The sequence below is a fragment of the Trifolium pratense genome, linkage group LG7 (genome assembly GCF_020283565.1).
Source record: "Trifolium pratense cultivar HEN17-A07 linkage group LG7, ARS_RC_1.1, whole genome shotgun sequence".
Taxonomy (NCBI): Eukaryota; Viridiplantae; Streptophyta; class Magnoliopsida; order Fabales; family Fabaceae; genus Trifolium; species Trifolium pratense.
Window position 1 is genome coordinate 30,522,433 of NC_060065.1, and position 26,867 is coordinate 30,549,299.

Genomic DNA, 26,867 nt, shown 5'->3' on the forward strand with positions numbered 1-26,867 from the left:
GATGAAATCAAATTTATGTATGATGAAAACTTGTGTATGATGAAACTTGTATATTCATTATACATTATATCAAAATATTGATATTGATATAAAAAATATAGAATATTTTGATTTCTAGGGGAATGGGTTTTTCGTAGTATCCATTAAAAAAAAAAACTGTTGAAACTATAACTATGTAGTTTTGACTTCAATCGAGTAATGAGATAATGAAAAAGAACATTTGTTTTTGTAGTTACTTAATGATTATTTTTTAGTTATTTTATTTTATGGCTCTAAAGAAATACATTTGGGTTTTTGGAATGAAAGCAAAATAGTTAATTGATATATCTAAAATTCAACACTAGATTCAAAAAAATGAAAAAAATGAGATTAGATATATATAATCTAGTTTTTTTTTTTGACAAAAGATATATTGGTGGCTTCTAACACGAGGGAGCTATCAAATCCCTCACCGGTGAGGCACTTAAAAAATACCGTTAGATCAAATGGATGGTTATGATCTTTTAAAAAAAAAAGGAGAACACCTATAGATATCTACATTCAATTTTACCCTCAATATTATTCCTAATTTCTTATAACATGTTTCGTATGAGTTTCTTTTTCATCGATCTACAGATTTACAACAAAAACAAGTCTTCATCAAATCACATAAAGCATCTGCAATCATAGCCATCTCCTTTAACAAAACCCTAATTTCAACACTCTGGCCCTCTTCTTCATCTTCCACCAATTCCCAATATTGCATCCTTTGCATTCTTTGTCCACCTAGCTGCTACCAAAGTATTTGGCAATTCTGCAACATCTAAGAAAACCAATACTGCAATAATATGCTCGCATGGGAGGCCAAATGATTCCATCTTTTTGCAAAGAGAAAGATGTGGGCTACAGCTCATATATGCCCACTTGTTTTCATGCAACCCAAATGTGTCAACCATTTCAGTCCACTTGCGTCGAAACTCACCCAGGTCATAGTCCCTCAACATGCATTTCCTGAATTGACCGACAAATTCAGGAACTCCAATGTTAGACGTTGCATCATATTCATACATGAAGTAAGAAAAATCCAAAATGTAAAAGGCATGACAACAGAAAAATAAATGGGGGAAATGGCTATAAGAAAAGGGAAAATACCTACCTCCTTCAAACCTTCGACAATGATAACAATCCTTTAATTTTTGGGTTCAATTTGGGATTTAGGGTTTAACAAGTTTTGGGAATTAGTGGAAGATGAAGAAGAGGGCCAGAGTGTTGAAATTAGGGTTTTGTTAAAGAAGATGGCTATGATTGCAGATGCTTTATGTGATTTGATGAAGACTTGTTTTTGTTGTAAATCTGCAGATCGATGAAAAGAAACTCATACGAAACATGTTATAAGAAATTAGGAATCATATTGAGGGTAAAATTGAATGTAGATATCTATAGGTGTTCTCCTTTTTTTTTTAAAAAAGATCATAACCATCCATTTGATCTAACGGTATTTTTTAAGTGCCTCACCGGTGAGGGATTTGATAGCTCCCTCGTGTTAGAAGCCACAATAATTAATCTATAGTTAGAATATATTCGGTATATAATCTGGTTAGAATATATTCTGAATATATTCTAAATATAATATAATCTAATTAGATGTTCTATATTCTATACTAGTCGAATCAAATTAAATGTGATGTGCCATATTAATTCAGCGGTGAGATTTATTGATCTAACGATGAAATCAAACTTGTGTATGATGAATTTTTTTTCTGACTTCACTTATGCAAAATCTCTAGTGAGAGTTCAACATCCAACGGTATATACAACTGTGCACATATTAGACAAGCCTATGATCAAGTCTATGGTGTACAGGTGAGATAAGTCTTTTACCATGCCATAAGTTTCTTTTCACCATTGAATCAACAAGTCTCACCATTAGATAAATGAGATGTGTCACTCTTTATGGTTATTAATTCAATGGTTAAAACTTGTTTATGCAACGTGAAAGATTTGTCTTACTCTTTCTGCAAAAAAAAAAAAACTTCAAATGAAAAATTGGTTTAAATAGGTTCTCTTAAAACGTCGTTAAGTATTTCACCATTTTGTTATAATTTCTTTTGGATCATAAAATTTTTAAAAAATTGTAAAAATAAAGCTATTTTAAATAGCTTTACATAAAAATCATTTTTTAGAGATAACTTTTTTTAAAAAAATGTAATTTTTATTAAGTTAAAATCTCTAATATGAATATTTTATTTATTGAATTTCAAAATCACTCTTTCAATTTATAAAAAAAATGAAATTGAAATAACTTTTACTACTTTTAATTAAATTATCATAAAAATCATTTTTAAAAGTATCCGAAGAAAATATTGTTTTTTTAAAGTTAAAATAAACGCACCCTATATTAATATGTTTGTAATTTTTTATGTAAATATATTGGGCCACAACATATAATCAATTGAGTATTTGCCAAATAATGTATTTCCTTATATCGATTGATCATTTTGATGGAGAAAGTTAATCACTTCTTTTTCTTTTTTTTTTATAACCCTCTAGTTCTTAGGGAAAAGGGGCCCTAGTAGTCCAGAGTTCGGCAGCGAGATAAATAAAGTCTGGTCAAGAAATTGTTCCACCCAGGAATCGAACTCGAATTCTCCCGAAATTCGTCATTTTTGGTGAAGCTCATTAACCACTTGAATCTAATAGTTTGGTTGAAAGTTAATCACTTTTAAATACACTAAAAATCATGTTAATGACTTGACAAAAAACAATCATGTTAATGACATTCATTTACAATAAAATCATGTTATTGCTAGTAATGAGAATTCAATATGAAAACAATACATGTTTAGAAGATGCCCTTTTTAACTCTTCAGACACTTTTGGAGCAAAGTAGTAACCGATAAGACAAATATAGGAAGGAAGGTATATTAAAAGAAATATTTGATGCTATAAATTTATAATTTATAATTGTAGAATTATTATAGTCTTTTTTTTTTTTTTACTAAGAATTATGATAGTCCTTTTTCTTTTGACTAAGAATTATTATAGTCCTTAATCCTTATTAATGACTATTGTAACTTATCTTATCTCCTAGTCAACATGTCTTGTCCTCATCATTCTTTGATTTTTACTATAAATATGAATTGATATAATCGTTTTCTATCAAACAAACACATAATCAGCACAAACAAAATGGTTACTAGAAAAACTTCACTATTACTATTTCCTTTCTTTTGCATTACTTTTAGTGTCATTTTATACCAAACCGTTGCAGATGATATACCAAATGGACAAGTTGGTTATGGCTACACTGTCACAACAGTAAACACTGATCCAACAGGAAAATCTTTGACTGCTGACCTTAAACTCATCAATTCCTTCGATGTTTATGGACCTGACATTCCACTCCTCACACTCACTGCCAGGTAACTAATTAACTAACTAACTAACTACCTCAACAACGAATCATAGTTTTTTGTTGGTTATGTTTATCCATATATTTCTTGCCAGCTATGAAGCGGTGCTGACACCGACATTTATAATTAAATTAAATTGTGTCGCGGTCCGTATTGCGTCTGGTGTCCGTTTCTGTGTCTGTGCTCCATAATTCAATTATTTTTTGGTTCAAAGAAAGAAAAAACTAACTAAATTTTAATCTTTGAATTGTTGCAGTTTTGAGACTAAGGATAGATTAAGAGTAAGAATCACTGATTCAAAGAATCAAAGATGGGAAATTCCACAAGAAGTGATTCCAAGAAAATCATCATCTCAATCTCACTCTTTTTTGTTACCACAAGATACTCAAAACACAACAGAACACACAATCACACATCCAAGTTCAAGCCTTGTCTTCACACTCCACAGCACAACCCCATTTGGTTTCACCGTCACACGAAAATACTCGAAAGATATAATCTTTAACACTATACCAGATAACTCTAACCCCGAGACTTTTCTCGTGTTTAAAGATCAGTACTTGCAACTTTCTTCCTCTCTACCTGCAAACAGATCTTCTCTGTATGGTATTGGGGAGCATACAAAGAAATCTTTCAAGATACAACCAAACCAAGTTTTGACCCTTTGGAATGAAGATGTTGGTAGTTCCAATGTTGATATGAACACTTATGGCGCTCACCCTTTTTATTTGGATGTGAGAAAAACTACTTCATCTGATGGAATATTCAAAAATGGAACTACACATGGTGTTTTGCTTCTTAATAGTAATGGAATGGATGTTTATTACACCGGTGATCGTATTACTTATAAGGTGATCGGTGGTATTTTTGATTTGTATTTTTTCGCTGGATCAGCTCCGGAATCGGTTTTGGATCAGTATACTGAATTTATCGGTAGGCCTGCTCCTATGCCTTATTGGTCTTTCGGTAAGTGTATTTCAAATCATGTTGTTGATTCATTCATTATATCATCAAATTCCTATATATGTGTGCTAATCTACATATCATTGTTACTTAAAACAGGTTTTCAACAGTGTAGATATGGCTACAAAGATGTAAATGATCTGACAGAAGTGGTAGCCAACTATGCAAAAGCTAGTATACCACTTGAAGTTATGTGGACAGATATTGATTACATGGATGCATATAAAGATTTCACACTTGATCCTGTTAATTTTCCACAAGATAAGATGAAAACTTTTGTTGATACTCTTCACAAAAACGGTCAGAAATATGTCGTTATCGTCGATCCAGGTACCTAATTCTGACACAAAAGTATCTTTGGCTATTAGAACTATCATAATGTTTCATTCATCTATGATATGTCATTGATTTTAGGCGAATTTTGTCTGCAGGTATCAGTACAAGTAGTACATATGAAACATTCAATAGAGGTTTGAAAGCCGATATTTACATAAAGAGAAATGGAACCAATTATCTTGGTAAAGTTTGGCCTGGTGAAGTTTACTTTCCTGATTTTATTAATCCTAACAGCAAAAAATGGTGGAGTGAAGAAATCAAGTTATTTAAAGATATTCTTGATTACGACGGTCTTTGGCTTGACATGAATGAGATAGCAAGTTTCATGACTTCTAGTTCTGATCCAAATTCTACACTTGATAATCCTCCTTACAAAATTCATAGTACAGGAGGTCAACGTCCAATTATCGAGAGAACAGTTCCACCAACAGCTTACCATTATGGTAACATCACTGAGTATGACGCTCACAATTTGTTTGGATTCTATGAATCCAAAGTAACTAACGAGGCCTTAGTGGATTTATTTGGTAAAAGGCCGTTCGTTTTGAGTAGATCAACTTTTGTCGGCTCTGGCAAGTATTCGGCTCATTGGACAGGAGATAATGCTGCTTCATTTAATGACTTAGGATACTCAATCCCAACAATATTGAGCTTTGGCCTCTTTGGTGTTCCTATGGTTGGAGCAGATATATGTGGCTTCCAAGGAAACACAAATGAAGAACTTTGTCAGCGTTGGATCCAGGTAACAAATATTTATGTTATAAGCACTTAATTAAGTTGATTATCCTAACTGGTTTCTAATACTTTTTATTTTCTTCGATGTAGTTGGGGGCCTTTTACCCGTTTTCGAGAGATCATTCAGATAAAAACTCCAACAGGCAAGAGCTGTACCTTTGGGATTCTGTTGCAGCATCCGCACGAAAAGTGCTCGCCCTTCGTTACCGCCTTCTTCCACATTTCTACACGCAAATGTATCAATCAAATCAAAAAGGGACACCTATTGCGCGACCACTTTTCTTTTCATTCCCCGAGGATACTAATACATATGAAATAAGCTCACAGTTTCTAATCGGAAGAGGTGTTCTCGTCTCACCTGTGGTAGTGGCCGGTGCGGTAACCGTTGATGCATACTTTCCTAAAGGAAATTGGTTTGATCTCTTTAATCTCACGAAATCGGTGGTTGCAGAAACTGGAAAGTATGTCACACTTGATGCACCAGCTGATCACATAAATGTGCATCTTGGTGAAGGTAACATTTTACCCTTACAAGGTGAAGCAATGACAACCGAAGCGGCCCGGAAAACACCGTTCGAACTATTGGTTGCTTTTGGTAGCAATGGAAAAAGTTATGGAAGAGTTTATTTGGATGATGGTGAGTCTTTGAATTTAAGAGATAAAGAGCAATGGACACTTGTGGAATTCTATGGTGAATTGCAAAATAACACAGTTTCTGTTACTTCCAATGTTACTAATGGAAAATTTGCTGTGGATCAAAAATGGATTATTGAAAAAGTTACTTTCTTGGGGATACCTAAGAGTGGTAACTCATCTCAGTTTGATATTAAAGAAGTTGCAAATTTGACACAGCTTATTGGAGAGCAATTTAAGATTGAGAAGCCAATTGTGTAATGTCATTTTTTGTAACAGAAATATTTTGACACAGTACTTGTCACATTTCATAAAAATTTGTTTGTCAGTTTTTAGTTTCTAATATGTAACTTCAATCGCTTATTTTTTAAGCGTAACTTCTAATTAATGTTATGTTCAACCGTCTTAAACTATTATTCTCCACTTTGTTATTATTTTCCCTACTACTTCTTATTCTCTCTCTCTGCGTATGTATCATCATTTCCCTCCCTTGCATTAAGTATCATCGTACTAGTCCCTCATCTTTGCGCATTTGCAGTTCTCTTCTCGCAATCTCGTTTATTCAATCAAATTATTATTATTGTTCGACGTTTTCAAGTATTTGTCGTTTGATTAAGTATAAGCTATTATTTCTCGTTTGTCAAGTTAATTTAATAGAAATTCAATAGTTCCCTTTTTTTTAAGGGCAAAGGATATATAAAACAAAACGTGGGATACAAAAGAGAGGGACCAAACCAAAACCATCCAAGGAAATTGAAAAAATCTATAGCAAGATAGGCCTTGCCTATTTTTAGGAGCAGCAGAATGATGCACATCGATTTTAAAAAACTTCAGATCGAATAGCAAATTCAACAATGGAAGGCCTAGAAAACAACTTAGTATCATTTCCAGAAATTGAAACAAAAGCAATTATGTTAGCATTAGCAGCATGAATATTTAGAGGCATGCCTTTGAACCTTATGTTATTTCTACAGGTCCAAATGGTATTGAAAATACCAATCACAGCAGCAGCAATAACAAGGCAACTCTGAGGGGTACAACTTCTACAACAAATGAGATAATGGAAGTAACATCAATGTTGACCTGAATAATTTGAGGCAAAGCTGAGATTAAGATTCAGGATAGAAATAAATGGGATGAAGATTCAGCTTGCTTGTTACATAGGTTACAAATAGAAGGTAAGTGACAACCTCTAATAGCCAAGTTCTCATCAGTGGGCATCTTATTATGAGCTGCATTCCAAACAAGAAAAGATTTAGAAGGAGGTATGGCTGCATTCCAAATCCAATAAAATGAGCTTTTCGACCACTCCAAATTTCAGATTAGAAGCTTGTGTTGAACACTTAGTTACTAGTGGATTACATATGTAACAAGTAACTGGTGCATTGTAACTATAGTGTAATCAATGTAGGTTAGCTTGTCCTAATGCTAAGCTGGCATGGTTTGTTAGATGCAGTTAGAGTTAGTTAGAGCTATTGGTTCATGTATATATAGTAGCTTGTAACACAATCCATTAGTAACTAAGTGTTCAACAGCTTGATTTAGCTTGGCTATGGATCTAAGACCCAATCCACCTTCAGCGAGAGGAGAGCAGACAGTATTCCAGGAGACTGTCACCAACTTTCTGTTATTGATATCTCAGATAACCCTCTTTTACTGATTTGCTTCATTCTACATCTACCTTTGCTATGAATACATAAACAAGGGTTGGGGGAAAAATATCCATGCCTAAGATAACACAATGAAAATTGATCAAGCAAGGATGGTAACCAGTAAAAGTTCAAGTAAAAACATCTTAATCAAAGTGAAACATAGACATGTATATGTACACATAAATAAAAATAAATATAAGCTTAGACATGATGTTCAGATGTACACATTTTTCTGCATGTATTGTTATGAAACATACACATGATCTTCAGATGTACACATATTTTTCTGCATAATTATGATACCAAATCTAATGATCTAAAATCCTTAGATAAGCCTAATGATCAACTTCATTTGGTTCATTACTCCACTTAACTATTAGAGTTTTGAATTCTACATCATATACTATATTCTCTAGTTGCTATCATCAATTTGAGACAATACACACAAGATATCAATCACAAGAATGTAATATAGCTAGCAACCTATGTAGACTAAAACAAAGAACACACGGACTTACTTTTTTTTTTGTTGACAAATATGCTATGATACGATGGCCACATATGCTATGCTAACCACTTTTATATTTGACTATTTATATATTATGTCACGTGTGAAATTTTGTCCGGGCTCTATAATTTTTCTGTCAGCAGAAATATAATCATGGAGCTAATTCCTAGCATGTAACTAAATATTAGCCACCTCTCCCTCTATTTATATACCAAAGTCTGCGGGTGGGATGGGTAGCTCAACTGGTTAAGCTAGTTGAAGGGTTAAGGAGCAGAAGGTCATGTCTCACACATAAACTTATCTCATTTTCACAAATTTTCTAGTTCACAAAAAATATAATTCTACCGAAGTCATTTCTCATTACCAACACCTCTCTTATTTGTACCAACATTATTTCTAGGTTCAATTCTTGGTCTAAAAGGTATCACGTTTTCATTCACTTCCTTTATTTCTTCACAGATTACATCCTTTCTAATATTAAAAATAATGACATTGAAAGTAAGTCGTTTAGGTGAGGTTTTTTTTTCCTCCATATTCTCATGGGAAAAGACAGAATAAACAGAATGCATCCAAACATGATAGTAGAGTTTTTGTAACTTAAAACAAATTAAAAACACAAACTTAACTTTTATGGAAAAAAATTCAGGGCTGAATGGATTCAAAGAGTCCTTTCACATTTGTAACAGTTAGGTATTTACGTTTTTAGGTGCACCTGTTGCAAACATGAAACACAAAGAAAAAATACCTACTCACAAGAATTTGATCACTCTATTTGATCACACTCGCATAAAAATTTATATAATTTAAGTATTTCAAAAATACACATTATTTACTTATTTTCTCTTTCAACTTTTTAGGGTCAACCCAAGGCTAAAGCCACTAAGACTAAGGTTTTAGGCCTCTAAAAAGAAAAACATTTAAATACAAGTAAAGGGTCTCACAAGTATAAAACATACACCAATTAACATGTTTAATTTAAATATTTTGTATCTCAAGAAAGAATGAAGATAAAATCTAAATAAAACTAAATTAAAATATTATTAATATTAGAAAGACCTAAAAAAATTTGTTAATAACTTTCTTTAAAATTCGCTTTCGCTCAATTAAATACATGAATAAATCCTTGTGACCACTCATATATTCCTCAGTTATTTTTTATGTGTACTGCCTCAGTTATTTTCAAGTCTGCTTTCATTTTGTTCATAAGTGAATCAATGTTAAACAAGGTTAAATTATACAGATAAACTCAGTTGATTTCAAGAAAATGAAAGAAGTACTATTGATTATTCATGCATTTTCATAATTATAATCATCATACCAAAAGCAAAGTGGAAAATAATAGTTTGAGCAGTCAAATAACTTTAATTAGAAGCTACAATTGAAAAATAAGTGATTAAAGAGGTTACATCAGAAAACTAAAAACTGACAAACACTAGAAGTACTGTCTAATGGAGGGAATAACTATTTATTTCTGTTACAAAAAATAACATCACACAATTGGCTTCTCAATCTTAAATTGCTCTCCAATAAGCTGTGTCAGATTTGCAACTTCTTTAATATCAAACTGAGATGAGTTACCAATCTTAGGTATCCCCAAGAAACTAACTTTTTCAATAATCCATTTTTGATCCACAGCAAATTTTCCATTAGTAACATTGGAAGTAACAGAAACTGTGTTATTTTGCAATTCACCATAGAATTCCACAAGTGTCCATTGCCCTTTATCTCTTAAATTCAAAGACTCACCATCATCCAAATAAACTCTTCCATAACTTTTTCCATTGCTACCAAAAGCAACCAATAGTTCGAATGGCGTTTTCCGAGCTGCATCGGTTGTCATTGCTTCACCTTGTAAGGGTAAAATGTTACCTTCACCAAGATGTACATTTATGTGATCAGCTGGTGCATCAAGTGTGATGTATTTTCCAGTTTCCGCAACCACGGATTTCGTGAGATTAAAGAGATCAAACCAATTTCCTTTAGGAAAGTATGCATCAACGGTTACTGCACCGGGCAGTACCACAGGTGAGACTAGAACACCTCTGCCTATTAGAAACTGTGAGCTTATTTCATATGTATTAGTATCCTCGGGGAATGAAAAGAAAAGTGGCCGCGCAATTGGTGTCCCTTTTTGATTTGATTGATACATTTGTGTGTAGAAATGTGGAAGAAGCCGGTAACGAAGGCCGAGTACTTTTCGAGCTGATGCTGCAACTGAATCCCAAAGGTACAGCTCTTGCCTGTTGGAGTTTTTATCTGAATGATCTCGCGAAAACGGGTAAAAGGCCCCCAACTACATTGAAGAAAATAAACTGTATTAGAGACCAGTTTCAATAATAATCAACTTAATTAAGCGCTTATAACATAAACAATTATCGTACAAGTGTTTGTTACCTGAATCCAACGCTGACAAAGTTCTTCATTGGTGCTTCCAATGAAGCCACAAATATCTGCTCCAACCATAGGAACACCAAAGAGGCCAAAGCTCAATATTGTTGGAATTGAGTATGCTAAGTCATTAAATGAAGCAGAATTATCTCCTGTCCAATGAGCCGTATACTTGCCGGAGCCAACAAAAGTTGATCTACTCAAAATGAACGGCCTTTTACCGAATAAATCCACTAAGGCCTTGTTAGTTGCTTTGGATTCATAGAATCCAAACAAATTGTGAGCATCATACTCAGTGATGTTACCATAATGGTAAGCTGTTGGTGGAACTGTTCTCTCGATAATCGGACGTTGACCTCCTGTACTATGAATTTTGTAAGGAGGATTATCAAGTGTAGAATTTGGATCAGAACTAGAAGTCATGAAACTTGCTATCTCATTCATGTCAAGCCACAGACCGTCATAATCAAGAATATCTTTAAATATCTTGATTTCTTCAGTCCACCATTTTTGGCTATTAGGGTTAATAAAATCAGGAAAGTAAACTTCACCAGGCCAAACTTTGCCAAGATAATTGGTTCCATTTCTCTTTATGTAGATATCGGCTTTCAAACCTCTATTAAAGGTTTCGTATGTGCTATTCGTACTGATACCTGCAGAGAAAATTAGCCTCAAATCAATTACATATCATAGATGCATGAAACATTAAGCGTACAACAGTGTTATCAATAGTGAAACTAGGATTGTTATAATAGCGAAACTAGGTACTTTTGTGTCAGAATTAGGTACCTGGATCCACGATAACGACATATTTCTGACCATTTTTGTGAAGAGTATCAACAAAAGTTTTCATCTTATCTTGTGGAAAATTAACAGGATCAAGTGTGAAATCTTTATATGCTTCCATGTAATCAATATCTGTCCACATAACTTCAAGTGGTATGTTAGATTTTGAATAGTTGGCTACCACTTCTGTCAGATCATTTACATCTTTGTAGCCATATCTACACTGATGAAAACCTGTTTTAACAATGATATGTGGATTAGCATATTATACGAATTTGATGATATAATGACTGAATCAACAACATGATTAGAAAGACACTTACCAAAAGACCAATAAGGCATAGGAGCAGGTCTACCAATGAATTCAGTATACTGATCCAAAACTGATTCAGGAGCTGATCCGGCGAAAAAATACAAATCAAAAATACCACCGATCACCTTATAAGTAATACGATCACCGGTGTAATTAACATCCATTCCATTACTATTAAGAAGCAAAACACCATGTGTAGTTCCATTTTTGAATATTCCATCAGGTGCAGTAGTATTTCTCACATCCAAATAAAAAGGGTGAGCGCCATAAGTGTTCATATCAACATTGTTACTACCAACATCTTCATTCCAAAGAGTCAAAACTTGGTTTGGTTGTATCTTGAAAGATTTCTTTGTATGCTCTCCAATACCAAACAGAGAAGATCTGTTTGCAGGTAGAGAGGATGAAAGTTGCAAGTACTGATCTTTAAACACGAGAAATGTTTCGGGGTTAGTGTTATCTGGTATAGTGTTAAAGACTATATCTTTCGAGTATTTTCGTGTGACGGTGAAACCAAATGGGGTTGTGCTGTGGAGTGTGAAGACAAGGCTTGAACTTGGATGTGTGATTGTGTGTTCTGTTGAGTTTTGAGTATCTTGTGGGAAGATAAAAGGGTGAGATTGAGATGATGATTTTCTTGGAATCACTTCTTGTGGAAGTTCCCATCTTTGATTCTTTGCATCAGTGATTCTTACTCTTAATCTATCCTTTGTCTCAAAACTGCAACAATTCAAAGATCAAAACTTAGTTAGTTTCTTCTTTCATTGAACCAAAAAAAAATTGAATTATAAATAGGAACATGGATAACTATGAAACACGGACACAGACACCAGACACACCTAATCTGAGGAGCGTTCTTTTTCATATATGGATAAACATTACCAAGAAAAAAACAAAAAACTATGATTGATTGTTGAGTTAGTTAGTTAGTTACCTGGCAGTGAGTGTGAGGAGTGGAATGTCAGGTCCATAAACATCGGAGGAATTGATGAGTTTAAGGTCAGCAGTCAAAGATTTTCCTGTTGGATCAGTGTTAACTGTTGTGACAGTGTAGCCATAACCAATTTGTCCTGATGGTATATCATCTGCAACAATTTGTGATAAAATGCCACAAATAGTAATGAAACAGAAAGGTAGTAATAGTGAAGTTCTTCTAGTAACCATTTTGTTTGTGTTGATTATGTGTTTGTGGTTGAGTATGAATTTATTTTTATAGTAAAAGTTCATTGATCCATGAGGAAACAAAGAATTAATGTTTCTTACGACCAACGTACAATAGTAGTTTATACATTATTGTCGTATTGAATTTTTAATCTTAATCTTAATACTATACATTTGAGGCTTATTTTCTAAGCTCTCATTTATTGTTCATTTTCAAATGCTTTGCTCACATTCATCCTCACACAACCATATTAAAAGCATACTTTAAAAAGGAAATATTTCAAATTCAAATAATAAAATTCCAAACATACAATTATAATTATAATTAGTATAATATAAATGAAATATAATAAATAAATCACAAATATATAACACATAAATAAATAAATTATATTATAAAATATTATATATTAAATTTCGTGAATAATCGATATTCAAAGTCAATTTATTTTTTTAATAAATTTAAGTAATAATTAACCAAATTTGTTTAAATATTATAAAAATATAACCAAGTTTAAATTAATAATATATATTTATATTTCAAATAAAGTACATATTTATGAAAGATTATGGAAGAAAAAAATTTATTCACAAATTTTTTTTTCATGATTTTTTTTTCTAATAAAAAACGAATTTAAATACTAATTTTCATATTTAAATTATTATTTTATTATTATTTCAAAAGAAAATAATTTTTAAATCGAAATTATTATTTGAAAATAATTTGTACATTAATAGCATTAAATTGACTTCAATATTTCGAGATTTTTGGCTTTTTTTGGCTTGCTTAGAAAGTTGTTATAATTTTACTACCTAAATTAAAATTTTCATTGTTGTCAAATTTTGCTTATAATAAAGTCATTGTTTGTGTCTTGATTCAAATTCAAATTTCGTATCACAGATTTATTCAATATATAAAAGGTAGTATAAATCATGTGCATAGAACATTCCTAAAATATAATATTATATGTTGATTTATTTTTATTAGGGTAATTTAAAAGGAAACATTTAATTTCAAGTGATTGATATTGAAAAAATAAAGAAAAAAATTAAAAACATATTCTAAAAATTGTAGTCGGTTTATATATTTTATATAAATAAATTATTTGTTAAATTATTTTTATAATTAAAAGTAATAATCACGAAATTATTTAAAAATTATAATAATTTTTTCAAAGTTAATTTTAGTATTGCATTATAAGCATTTAATTTTCATGAGATTTTTTGCTTCTTTCTAATGTTTGTGTGTTAAATATTAAATTTTCTACAAAAAATCATAAGATGACATTCACCAAAAAAGGAATCAATATATTTGTTATTAATCGGTTTAATTACATATTATGGATAAAGTTACTTATATACCCATGTTTTTCCCTATATAAATGGTCTTTGGTTGAACATTCAAATCACACATTTTCCATCTCTTTTCTCTTTAGCTATTTTCTTTGTATTATTTTCAATTTTTCTATTTTCAATTTTTCTATTATCGATATTCTTCTTAATCTATATATTCATCATTCTTTTCACTTTTTGCAGATGTGGAACCCAAAAGAAGAATATAAGTGATATGTGAACTAGGGTTAAGTGATTGTTAATCATAATATATGAGTTTTAAGTGATTGTTAATCTTTCTCACAAGTATGAATGTAAATTAATTTTAAAGGTGTATTGTGTATTTTTTTTATATATAGAAAAGATGTAATATTTCTACCGTAAATATTATTTTACAGCTTAAGCAATGTGTTGCTTTGGTTTGAAAGATTATGTTATTGCTTTAGTATAATTAACTTTCATCTTTTTATTTATTATGATTTTTCTTTAAGAGTCTCATACATATATATCATAAGAAAAATTATAAAACGATGTTGTCATGAAAATGTGTTGTGTATATATAATAAACTATAAAATATTTTATATGAATTTTCATGTTATAAAATGAATTTGTTTTTTTTTTTTAATGAATTGAAATAAATAAGCGAAATAAAATTTAAAATATTTTATAGGAATTCTCATACAGGATGTAACAAAGTAAAAAAAATATATTGAATTGAAACAAATTATATTTTATATGAATTCAAACTAATTTATAAAAATAAATAAATTTTAAATATTTTATATGAATTTTCGTGCAATATATGTAACAAAGTAATGTTAAATAAAATTAAATAAATAAACGAATTTAATTATAAAAATATATAATATTAAATGTTTTCTTTGTTAATTTTTTTATAATTGAATGAATTTTTATTTTTCTCATACATAAATAACATTAAATTGATTCCATGAAATTATTGAATTCCATTTTTTGATCCGAAATTATTGGCTTCCTTTAATAGATTGAATATTGAATTTAATGAATAGATCCATCCCGCAGCAAAATATAACACAGAGGAAAGGCAGTAGAAGACAACAATGTTCACAACACGTTAAAAACAAAATATTTTCTGTCAACCTGTGCAATCGGTTACCCGGTAAAGAAAGAAAAGAATTTTAAGTTTCAATGCTCCATATGTATGACTTTCACTAAAAAAAGTCAAACATAACATTGCGTTTAATTTGCATACTTAAAAAAGAAATAATTCAAATTGTTATTATCACAAATTTGTTTTCCAATAATTTGAAAACTTGAATAAATTAATTATTTTTGGTTGCAGGAATTTTTTTAACAAAATACAAGTTTAATTTTTTGTGCTTTTTTTTAAAATATGTTTTTTTTCCGGAAATTGTTATTAATTATTTATATAATTTTTTTTTACACAAAAAATTCAAATAATCAAATATATAATAATATAATAATATATAAAAAGGAATTGATTATTTACATTCAATACAAATTGATATTGATAGGCATAATTTTTTTTTTCGGCAATTGATTATTCTATATATTGACATTCATATATTTGTCCATTTAATTTAATTTAATTTTTTTTTTCCGGAAATTTGTCACAACATCTGTATTATATTGATAGACATAATATATAGTTTTTTTTTCGGAAATTGTTATTAATTATTTATATAATTTTTTTTTACACAAAAAATTCAAATAATCAAATATATAATAATAATAATATATAAAAAGGGAATTGATTATTTACATTCAATACAAATTGATATTGATCGGCAAATATGTAATTATGTTTATAAAAAGTAATATTAATGTGGTGATCCTATTTCATAGCAATCAAAGCTGTCAAATTGTGGCACAATAGTATTAAAAAGGAAATATGTGGGGAAGATTGTTGCTTATAGTTTTTATGCTTTTTTTTTTTGGATCGCAAATATGTGGGGATGGTATGGATAAAGTCATTGTTTGTGTCTTGATTCAAATCATGTGCATAAAACATTCCTAAATTTTTATTAGGTTAATTTAAAAGGAAACATTTAATTTGACCAAATTACTCATATGTCCTTTTTTCACTATATATAGGACCTTAATCTCAACCCTAAAACTCATCATTTCTCAATTCTCTTCTCTTTAGTTATAGTTATATCTCTTTGTTTATTTTCATTGTTTTTTATTTACTTGAATTTTTAAGAAAATGCCTCCAAAATATAATTATATTTCTGAAATTTCTCCATCCAAAGAAACATGGAATGTATTGGTTAGAATTGTTCGCATGTGGTTTGTTAAAGATATGAATAGAGATGTGCTGCCATATTCTTTAGAAATGGTTTTGATGGATAAGAAGGTTTATTCACATCTTGATTTTCAATTTATTTTTTAAATTTTTTAAGCAATCATATCTAATTTTTTTTTTTTGTGTGTATTCTAGGGTGAAAAGATCCATGCAACAGTTCGAAGAACATTAATTTACAAATATGAAAAGGAACTCACTGAGGGCCATGTGTATTCCATAAGCAACTTTAGTGTTGCCACTAATGTGGGATCATATAGAACCACCAATCATGCCTATAAAATTAATTTTCAATTTGGAACTAAAATCAAAAAATTTGATGACAAGTTGATACCTGCTAATATATACATGATCAGTGAACCTCATAAGATTTTTAATGATAACTATGATACCGATTATTTGATAGGTTTGTCTATAATATATACTTAGCATAAAATTAAATAAACTTTCGTTTGTCTATAAAACTAAGACTTTCGTTTGTCAATTATTTATTTATTTTTTTAATAAATAAATAATGTAAAGTACTCCAAATTTTTAACCCAATACATCAAGTTTTTTTCTTTTATTTTTATTTATATTTTGGGATGGAGAGAGTAACTTATTAATCTTTATGTTTTGTTTAGTTATCGATTTAAGTGTATTCTACGTGGCCATTATGTGGACAAGCTGATTAATTTTTTAAAGTCTGATGCATCCGACAGTACATGTGTTGTATTGCTTTTTGGAAGGATGAATTTTTGGAAAGGTATCACATAACCCTCACCGTGTAATTTTAATAAGGCTTCGATGCTTAAACAAAATTCAACATAACTAAATTATAATTCAGGTATACCTACTGTTCAGAATTTCGGACAATATACAACGGTGTTATTCAATCCAAATATTGATGCCGCTGCAGAATTGAAGCAAAGGTTTATAGTTTTCTCCTATTTACAGTATATACACGGAGTAGTTTGGAATGCATTTTATGTTCACTTAATAAAATATGTCTTTTATATCTATAGAATGCTGGACAGAACAATTTCTAAGCCTCATTCGATATATGCAATAAATGAAACTACAAAAGCACATGTATTGGATCAGTGGGTGTACAAAACAATTAGACATACTCTATCAACCCTTGGTTTATGTGCAATGGTAACCATTACTGATATTGATTTGTTTGTCTATTTTCATTTTAGATTTATGAAGTTGTACCTAAGTTGTCACAATTAAATATTGCAGGGGTCGGTGTACGCTATATTGGGCAAAGTAGAACATTTGGAACCTAACTGCGATTGGTGGTATTTATCCTGTGTATGCAATACCAAAGTGATTCCTTATGATAATATGTATTATTGGAGAACATGCAGTAGACGTGTTTTAATTGTTAGTCAAGGGTAAACATTTATTTTTTAAAATTTATATCAAAAGAAAATGTGTTTATTTATGGGTCATTCTAATATATCTAATGAAAGCATATATTAAGTTTAATTTAATAGTACTTTATGCTCATAAAATACAAAAATTTTAATATGAGATGTGTGAGCTCATGTAGCACAAATCCGTTATTACTTTAAATGAGATTCACCGTTTGATGATATATTTTTGTTAATGGTGTCAATAAATCGTAAGTTTGATTTCCTAAAATTTGACCATTAGTTTAGATATCACGAAAAGAAATTATATGAGTTATTTGATTTTCTAAAAATCGACCATTATTTTTTATCATGCGTTTTTTGTTACTCTATTCATCATAATTTTTATTTATGTTGTAAACAAAAATAAGTAAATTTTTAAAGGTTTGCCCCCGTGCTTGGCACGGGTATCATACTAGTTTACTAGTATTTTATAGCATATACGTTATAGGTTTTATTGTGTATAAATATCATTAACATAATTTTATTGTGCTTAAATGTGAATGTGATTAAATTACACTGTGGTCTTGCGTCTGCTACTTTTTTTTTTTTTTTTTGGTTGATGATTCTGGTACGTTTTTCCACCAAATCAATCAACATTATTTGGCAAATAGTATTCATTTGTTGTTCATACTTCATATACATGTTGCCCAATATATTTACACACAGTAGAAAATTTCAGAGTAATCCACCAAATTAATTTCTGAATTTATAAGAAATTTCTAAAATATAGGACTTAGTTAATTGGTCGGAAGTGACTAAATACATGAACAAACTTTATAGATTAACATTGTCAAAAAAAAAAAAAAAAAAAACTTTATAGATTAACAAGTGATATCCACATACTTTTTAGATTTTATTGGAATTTTTCATCTTATCTATTACTTATCTACTACTATATTAAAATCGATTACCACCAAAGTTGCTAATATAGCCTTATTACGTTTAATCACGTTGCAAATTTTATATCATTCATTGTAATTTCACTAAATATATATATATATATATATATATATATATATATATATATATATATATATATATATATATATATATAAATAGTATAGGTACAAAAAAAAATGATATGCTTAAAAATAGAAAAAAAAATTATAGATTGAAACAAAACCTAAAAAAAAAATTTCAATAGGAATGCAATAAAAAAAAATTATATGCTTAAAATTAGGAATAAAATAGATCATATGAATGCCGTCAAAAAATAGATCATAGGAATAAGAATAAAATAGTCAATTCTATGTATAAAAAATAAAATAAAAAGAGAATAAAATAGTCAATAAAAAAATTATAGAAAAAATAAGATGAATATACATAATCAAATTTCTAATTTTTTATTAAAAAATATCCACAGGACCATTATTTGTTCCCCATACATAAAAAATTGAATAATTTCACTTATATTTTAACAATATTATATATCAAGTTTTTAAATATTTCATTTTAAATAAATTTTCTACATTAATATAGTGACAAACTCAAATATCGAATAAAATTCAATAGACCTGTGCGAATGCACGAATCTTTAAACTAGTTTTTTCTATAATCTATAATCTATTTTGTTTCTATTTTTTTTTTGTATTTATGTTATATTCTTTCTATATATTTTTTCTAGTGAAATTACAATGAAGAATATAAAACTTGCAACTTGATTAAAAGTAATAAGGATAAATTAGTAATTTTGGTGGTAATCTATTCTACTACTAATGTAATAAAATATTTTAAAATCGATTATCATCTCTAATTTATCCTTGTTTAATAGTATATTACTAGTAATAGATTTCAATTGGGTTTTTTTTTTTTTTCCAATGATGTGTTATTTATTTTGGCAAAGTATGTTATTTGCATTTGATTCCTTTATCCTTATGTCGTGCGTTTCCAGTTTTGCAATCAATTTACATTAGAGACAATGATGATCATAATTATGTATCTGCAAATCAATTCCGTTACCACTATGGACTCATACCCTTTCTTTTTTTTGAGCTTAATTAGTACTACGGAATTGACGGAGTTTAATGAGTTGTCTATTTATTGCGTCAAAAAAAATCTTACTAGATTTATCCTAGTCAAACAAATGCCATTTATGGTATGGTATTGAGTACCCGTTTGGTGCGCAGGATAGCATAGTGACAGGATAGGATATAAAACAGGATAATGATAGGATAGGATAACAGCAGGATAACAGTTATACTCAGTTATCATATCATGTGTTTGGTGCACACAGGATAACAAACATGATAACTATTATATTTTGTTTTTAATACATACTTGCTCATAATAATATGATAAGATATATAACATATTTAATTGACAAAATTACTCTTGTAAAACAATTGTTATTTTTTTAAAATTATTTTGTAATACTTTGAATTTTATAAATAAAAAATATAAATAAGTAATCAAATAACTTTATATAATTTAAAATAAAAATCATGAGAAAATAATCAAGTTTAATTTTTTTATATGAATCATGATCAAATAAATAACTCAATAATATATACATGTTAGATAAGCCAAATAAATATATGATATATCTCATACGTAAATAATAAAACTACTATTGCAAAAGAATTATATTTAATTTTTTATAAAATTTAAATTAATATCCCTATTTGTCAATTTTTTTAATAATCATTTTACTTTAAAATATTGTAATTTTAGTAAAATTTTGATTTTTTAGAATATATAAATTACAAAATTACCCCTCTGAAAAAATCACATATATATTTAAAAATTAATTATTTAATTATTTATATTTTATTAATTTTATTTTATGTATTTTAAAATATATTTTATAAAATAAACCAGTAATTTTTTTTTTTCTTATCCTATCCTGCTGGTAACTCAGCTCAAATTCAGGATAAGAATTATAACTAGAGAGACAGGATAGGATAAGCTTCAGGATTAACTTATCATATCCTGCTGTATCACCAAACACTGGATTGCGGCAGGATATGATACAGTTATCCTATCCTGTCTCTTATCCTGTGCACCAAACGGGTTAGCACCTTGCCTTGATAATCATTAATTAGATAGACGTTGGTTCTATCTTTTTCTCTATCCTTAAACACATGCCATAAACGTTGGTTCTATCTACTATTTACATTTTGTAATTAATCAGATCTTATCACTAACCTTGCACCTTAAACATTTCTAGTAAGACAACTAAAGCAAAAGTTTTAGGCTCCAAAAATATAATTTTTTTTAAACCGAGTATTTCTGCGCGCAACTGCAGAGACTAATTCTTCGAGTCTTGTGGGACTCAAATGTAAGGATGGCAACGGGCGCCCGTGGGTGCGGATTTGATACTTACCAAACTCACACCCGAAATTTGCAAATTTAAGAAATTAAATTACAACATAGACTTTAAATTAAATTATAACTAAAAATAAGGTATTTCAAGGAAATTCAAACATAGACTTTCAAAAAATTACAACATAGACTTTCAAGAAATTAAATTACAACTAAAATTAAGGGGGTAATTAGGCAATTTAACATATTTCGGGTGAGTGTATGGGTTTCGGGTGTGGGTTTGACTGATACCAAACTCACACCCATATTATCGGGTGTCACCCAAACCTAAACTCAAACTCAGTCAACTCGGGTTTCACCCGTTGACTTGGGTTTGGGTTCGGATGGGACTATCGGGTTTGGGTTTTCTGCCATCCCTACTCAAATGGGTGGCATACTCTCCCTAAGAGTTTTAACAGTGTTGTTGCTACATGCCTAAGCCAGAGATCAAACTCAGGACATTGGTTAAGCTAGAAGAGACCTGCGACATCTCATCTAAGTGCTCTTGGATAAAAATATAAAAAATTTATCGACAACAAAAAAATCGTGGAATAAAGACAAAGCCTCCGAAATTAAAAAAAAAAGTGTAAATAATGTGGTATTTTGTATTATATGAATAAACGGAAAAGTATTTGAAACTTTGTATTAAAATAAAAAGACTTTGTATTTTTTTTTTATTCAACACTTTTACTCTTTCTCTAAATAAGCAATAAAGTGACACGCCATATTTTTTTAAGAGAAATGCTTATTTTTACGAAGTTGCAAAGGAAGACATAAATGAGTAAAATACATTTTACAATCATTCACCCTTCTTTCGTACTGATTTTACCAATCCCAAAACCCATACATTGAGCATAATTCTTGTAATAATTGATAACTTGATCTTCAAGTTACATTTATTATGCAACATTTATTTCTAATACAAAAAATTATATTTCATAATTCCACTCTCAAAGTTCCCTTCTACCTTATTTTAGTCACCAACTTAAAGTCCTCTCCAATAAGGTGTTTCAAATTTGAAACTTCTACAATAGCAAACTGAGATGAGTTATCAAATTTTGTCTTCAAAACTTCTTTCCTCATTGAATTCATTCTATTCACAACATTCAACTCACTCTCAGTATCAACCGAATCGATTCTATCTAACCTCTCATGTTTAGGTATCCCCAAGAAAGTAACCTTTTCAATAATCCATTTTTTATCCAAAGCAAATTTTCCATTAGTAACATTAGAAGTAACAGAAACACTATCATTATGCAATGTACCATAGAATCTCACAAGTGTCCATTGCGCTTTCGATCCTTTTATATCAACAGCCTCACCATCATCCAAATAAACTTCTCCATAACTATTTCCATTGCTACTAAAAACAACCAATAGTTCGAATGAAGTGTTCCGAGCTGCTTCAGTTGTCAATGCTTCACCTTGTAAGGCTAAAATGTTACCTTCACCGACGTGCACATTTATGTGATCAGCTGGTGCATCAAGTGTGACATGTTTGCCTGATTTTGCATTCACTGAATTTGAGAGATTAAAGAGATCAAACCAATTTCCTTTAGGAAAGTATGCATCAACGGTTACTGCACCGGGTTGTAGCACTGGTGAGACTAGAACACCTTTCCCTAGTAGAAACTGAGAATTTATTTCATACGTGGTGACATCCTCGGGGAATGAAAAGAAAAGTGGTCGCGCAATTGGTGTCCCTTTTGTGTTTGATTCGTACATTAGTGTGTAGAAATAGGGAAGAAGGCGGTAACGAAGGCCCAGCACTTTTCGAGCTGATGCTGCAACTGAATCCCAAAGGTACAGCTCTTGCCTGGTGGAGTTTATAACTGAATGATCTCTTGAAAATGGGTAAAAAGCCCCCAACTACATTGAAGAATATAAAAAGAATTAGATATGTATATATGATATATGCATGTAATGATGAAAATACTTTCCGTCGAGCTTTTGAAAAAGGATAAAATTTAGTTACTGTGCTATAGACTATGAAGCACAAACACTCTTCGGATTAGGCGTGACCGATGTATGACACCGACACATGATATTACATTGAATTATGTCATTTTCTTAAATTATTATCGGTGTCTACGTGTGTTTTTCTGTGTCCTTGCTTCATAGTCTATAGAAATTGTTCCTACTGTTTTCAGCTTAAAGATAGCGTAAACTATCACCAAAGATTTTGAAAAGGTGTGAAAAAAAATTGTCTTATTGTGAGAGAAAAGCATTGTATCTAAGTTTAGTTCTTTAAAAAAGGCCCAGGTGCGGTCTGGATCGAGACAAGAAGATTTTATATCTTTACGATTGCGACTGCAATTGAGGCTGTATATCAACTGCATTTGACTGTGATTCTCTTGAAGTATAAGAATTGCAGCGCATCTGCAATTTAAAAAGTTTCTTTCGACAAAACAAAGAATCACAGAAATTTCGATATGCAACTTGTATAATTTTAATGAAGTATGCATTTTGAAGATCGATGTTTGTTACCTGGATCCAACGCCGACAAAGTTCTTCAGTTGTGTTTCCTGCGAAGCCACATATATCTGCTCCAACCATAGGAACTCCAAAGATGCCGAAGTTCAATATTGATGGAATTGAGTATGCTAAATCATTCCATGTAGCTGCATTATCTCCTGTCCAATGAGCCGTATACTTGCCGGAGCCAACAAAAGTTGACCTACTCAAAATGAATGGCCTTTTACCAGTTATATCCACTAAAGCCTTATTAGTTGCTTTGGATTCTAATAGTCCATACAAATTGTGCGAATCATACTCGGTGATATTACCATAATGTAAAGATGTTGCTGCAACTGTTTTGGTGTTAATCGGTTGTTGAACTCCGCTACTGTTAATTTTGTAAGGAGGGTTATCAAGATTAGAATGTGGAGTGTCATTAGAAGTTTTGAAATTCGATAACTCATTCATGTCAAGCCAAAGACCATCAAAAGGGAGAATGTCCCTAAATAATTTGATTTCTTCACCCCAAAATTCTTGGCTACGAGGGTTAAGAAAATCAGGATAGTAAACTTGACCAGGCCAAACTTCACCAAGATAATTGACTCCATCTCTCTTTATATATACATCAGCTTGTAAACCTCTAACATAGGTTGCATGTGTGTTATTTATACTGATGCCTGCATACAAAATTTGGCTCAAATCAATGACATATGATAGATACTTCAAAAATTAAGAGTACAGCAGTGATAAAATAATACTCCCTTCGAACTTAATTATAAGCAAATTTCTACTTTTCAGATTCATTGGACAACTGATGTATCTGGTCTATATATATAGATCAGATACATCAGTTTTCCAATGAATCTGAAAAGTAAAAATTTACTTATAATTAAGATCGGAGGGAGTAGCAGATAGTGTTGCCGGTAACTAGCAGAACTAGGATAGTGTTGCGGTAACGCAGAATCATGAAAATCAACTATGTTGTATTGCTGCTATTTGACAACAGTAGAGTAGAGTATGTTTAATTTGGAAGATATTTCAAGGTGTCATAATTAGGTACCTGGATCCAAGATAAGGACATATTTCTGACCATTTTTGTGAAGGGTGTCAACAAAGTTTCGCATCTTATCTTGTGGAAAATTAACAGGATCAAGTGTGAAATCTTTATATGCATCCATGTAATCAATATCCGTCCACATAACTTCAAGGGGTATACCAGCTTTTGCATAGTTGGTTACCACACCTTGGACATCACCTACATTCTTGTAACCCCATCGACACTGATGAAAACCTTCAAAAAGTTTTAACAGTGATGTGAATTAGCATAGGAATTTGATATAATGAATCAACATGAATTGAAAGACAATTGGAATACACTAATGTTTGATTTTAATGTCTGGACTAATGCAAACAAATTTCTTAAAGTACACGACATGGAACACTGAAGAACTTCTACTTTTGAGAAGCGAGAACTAATATCAGTCATTTTTAAAGTTTCAAACGATTTTCAAGTACTAATCTGCGGTGGATCACCTATTAAAATACTTATTAGAACTTGCCATAAACACTTGAGTTTCAAACATTAAAAAACAAGGACAAAACCGAACGAAAAAGTAAAAAAACCATGTTGCACTTACCAAAAGACCAATAAGGCATAGGAGCAGGCCTACCAATGAATTCAGTATACTGATCCACAACCGATTCAGGAGATGATCCAGCGAAAAAATACAAATCAAAAACACCACCAATCACCTTATAAGTAACACGATCACCGGTGTAAACAACATCCATTCCATTACTATTAAGCAGCAAAACACCATGTGTGCTTCCACTTTTCACACTTCCATCAGATGAACCCTTTCTCACATCCAAATAAAAAGGATGAGAGCCATAAAGATTCACATCAACATTAGAACTACCAATATCTTCATTCCAAAGAGTCAAAGTTTGGTTTGGTTGTAACTTAAAGGAACTCTTTGTATGTTCTCCAAAACCAAACAGTGAAGCTCTTTTTGAAGGTAGAGAGGAAGAAAGTTGTAAGTACTGTTCTTTAAACACCAGAAACGTTTCGGGGTTTAAAGGGTCATCTGGTAAAGTGTTAAAGAGTATATCTTTGGAGGATTTGCGTGTGATAGTGAAACCAAATGGAGTTTTGTTGTGAAGTGTGAAGATAAGGTCTGAATTTGGATGTGTTAGTATGTGTTTTGAGTTTTGAGGATTTTGAAAGACATAAGAGTGAGATTGAGATGATGATTTTCTTGGAATCACTTCTTGTGGAATTTCCCATCTTTGATTCTTTGAATCAGTGATTCTTACTCTTAATCTATCCTTAGTCTCAAAACTGCAATTCAAAGTTGAAAATTTAGTTTTTTCATTGAACCAAAAAATAATTAATTATAAATAGAAACATATATAGATATAAATATAATAATCATATGATTAAACTATGATTGGTTGTTGAGGTAGTTAGTTAGTTAGTTAGTTAGTTACCTGGCAGTGAGTGTGAGGAGTGGAATGTCAGGTCCATAAACTGAGGAAGATTTGATGAGTTTAAGGTTAGCAGTTAAAGATTTTGTTGTGGGATCAGTGTTTACTGTTGTGATAGTGTAGCCATAGCCAACTTGTGTTGCTTTTGATGGTGAATCTGCAACGGTTTGTGATAAGGTGACACAAATAGTAATGAAAAAGAAAGATAGGAGTGGAGTGGTTCTGGTTTTAGTTCTTGAAGTTGTAGTCATTTTGTTTGTGTTAGTGGTTTGTGAGTGAGTACAAGTTGATTGATCTAGGAAGAAAGAAAGAATGGTGGAGAGTGGAGACAAAGTCATGTTGACTTGGAGACAAGATGACCATTGTTTCTAACAACAAGTCAATTTTAATAAGGATTTTTCATCTCCATCTGTTACGACACACTATTATTATCTAATTATTATTGTAATTGATATCAGAATTTTTTGACGGTAATTGATATCATAATTATGTTAGAAGTAATTAGTTATTATTAATCATTAATCATTTTTATGTTTTTAACCTTATCATATCATATAATCATATAAATATAAATAGAAATATTATAAAAAATAAATAAATATAAATAGAAAAAAAGAAAAAAGAACTATCTTGTAAAGTTGTAATTGCCCCTTATCCTTATCATAATATAATTATACTCCATCCGGACACAAATATAAGCAAAAATACATTTTTTAAATTT

The 26,867-nt window shown here is 30.4% G+C and overlaps 3 protein-coding genes and 1 long non-coding RNA gene across 4 annotated transcripts; 2 read left to right on the top strand and 2 right to left on the bottom strand.

Annotated features, from left to right (window-relative positions):
• Positions 1–2,953: 2,953 nt before the first annotated feature.
• LOC123897204 (alpha-glucosidase-like) lies at positions 2,954–6,493 on the top strand. Its single transcript, XM_045947742.1, has 5 exons — positions 2,954–3,401; positions 3,649–4,358; positions 4,455–4,685; positions 4,787–5,433; positions 5,517–6,493. The coding sequence occupies exons 1-5, from the start codon at positions 3,169–3,171 to the stop codon at positions 6,318–6,320; spliced, it is 2,625 nt and encodes an 874-aa protein (XP_045803698.1). The 5' UTR covers positions 2,954–3,168; the 3' UTR covers positions 6,321–6,493.
• A 3,009-nt stretch (positions 6,494–9,502) lies between these two features.
• On the bottom strand, positions 9,503–12,882 carry LOC123897205 (alpha-glucosidase-like). The gene is made up of 5 exons (XM_045947743.1): positions 12,641–12,882; positions 11,717–12,426; positions 11,397–11,627; positions 10,614–11,260; positions 9,503–10,512 (listed from the first exon to the last, which is right to left on the bottom strand). Exons 1-5 carry the CDS (start codon positions 12,868–12,870, stop codon positions 9,709–9,711), a joined length of 2,622 nt encoding a protein of 873 aa, XP_045803699.1. The 5' UTR covers positions 12,871–12,882; the 3' UTR covers positions 9,503–9,708.
• Positions 12,883–17,367: 4,485 nt separating this feature from the next.
• On the top strand, positions 17,368–17,878 carry LOC123897206. Its single transcript, XR_006804853.1, has 3 exons — positions 17,368–17,413; positions 17,507–17,639; positions 17,727–17,878. It is a non-coding gene; the product is annotated as an uncharacterized LOC123897206 (long non-coding RNA).
• A 4,091-nt stretch (positions 17,879–21,969) lies between these two features.
• On the bottom strand, positions 21,970–26,555 carry LOC123897207 (alpha-glucosidase-like). Its single transcript, XM_045947744.1, has 5 exons — positions 26,150–26,555; positions 25,297–26,000; positions 24,720–24,950; positions 23,690–24,336; positions 21,970–23,071 (listed from the first exon to the last, which is right to left on the bottom strand). Exons 1-5 carry the CDS (start codon positions 26,482–26,484, stop codon positions 22,166–22,168), a joined length of 2,823 nt encoding a protein of 940 aa, XP_045803700.1. The 5' UTR covers positions 26,485–26,555; the 3' UTR covers positions 21,970–22,165.
• Between the last annotated feature and the right edge of the window lie 312 nt (positions 26,556–26,867).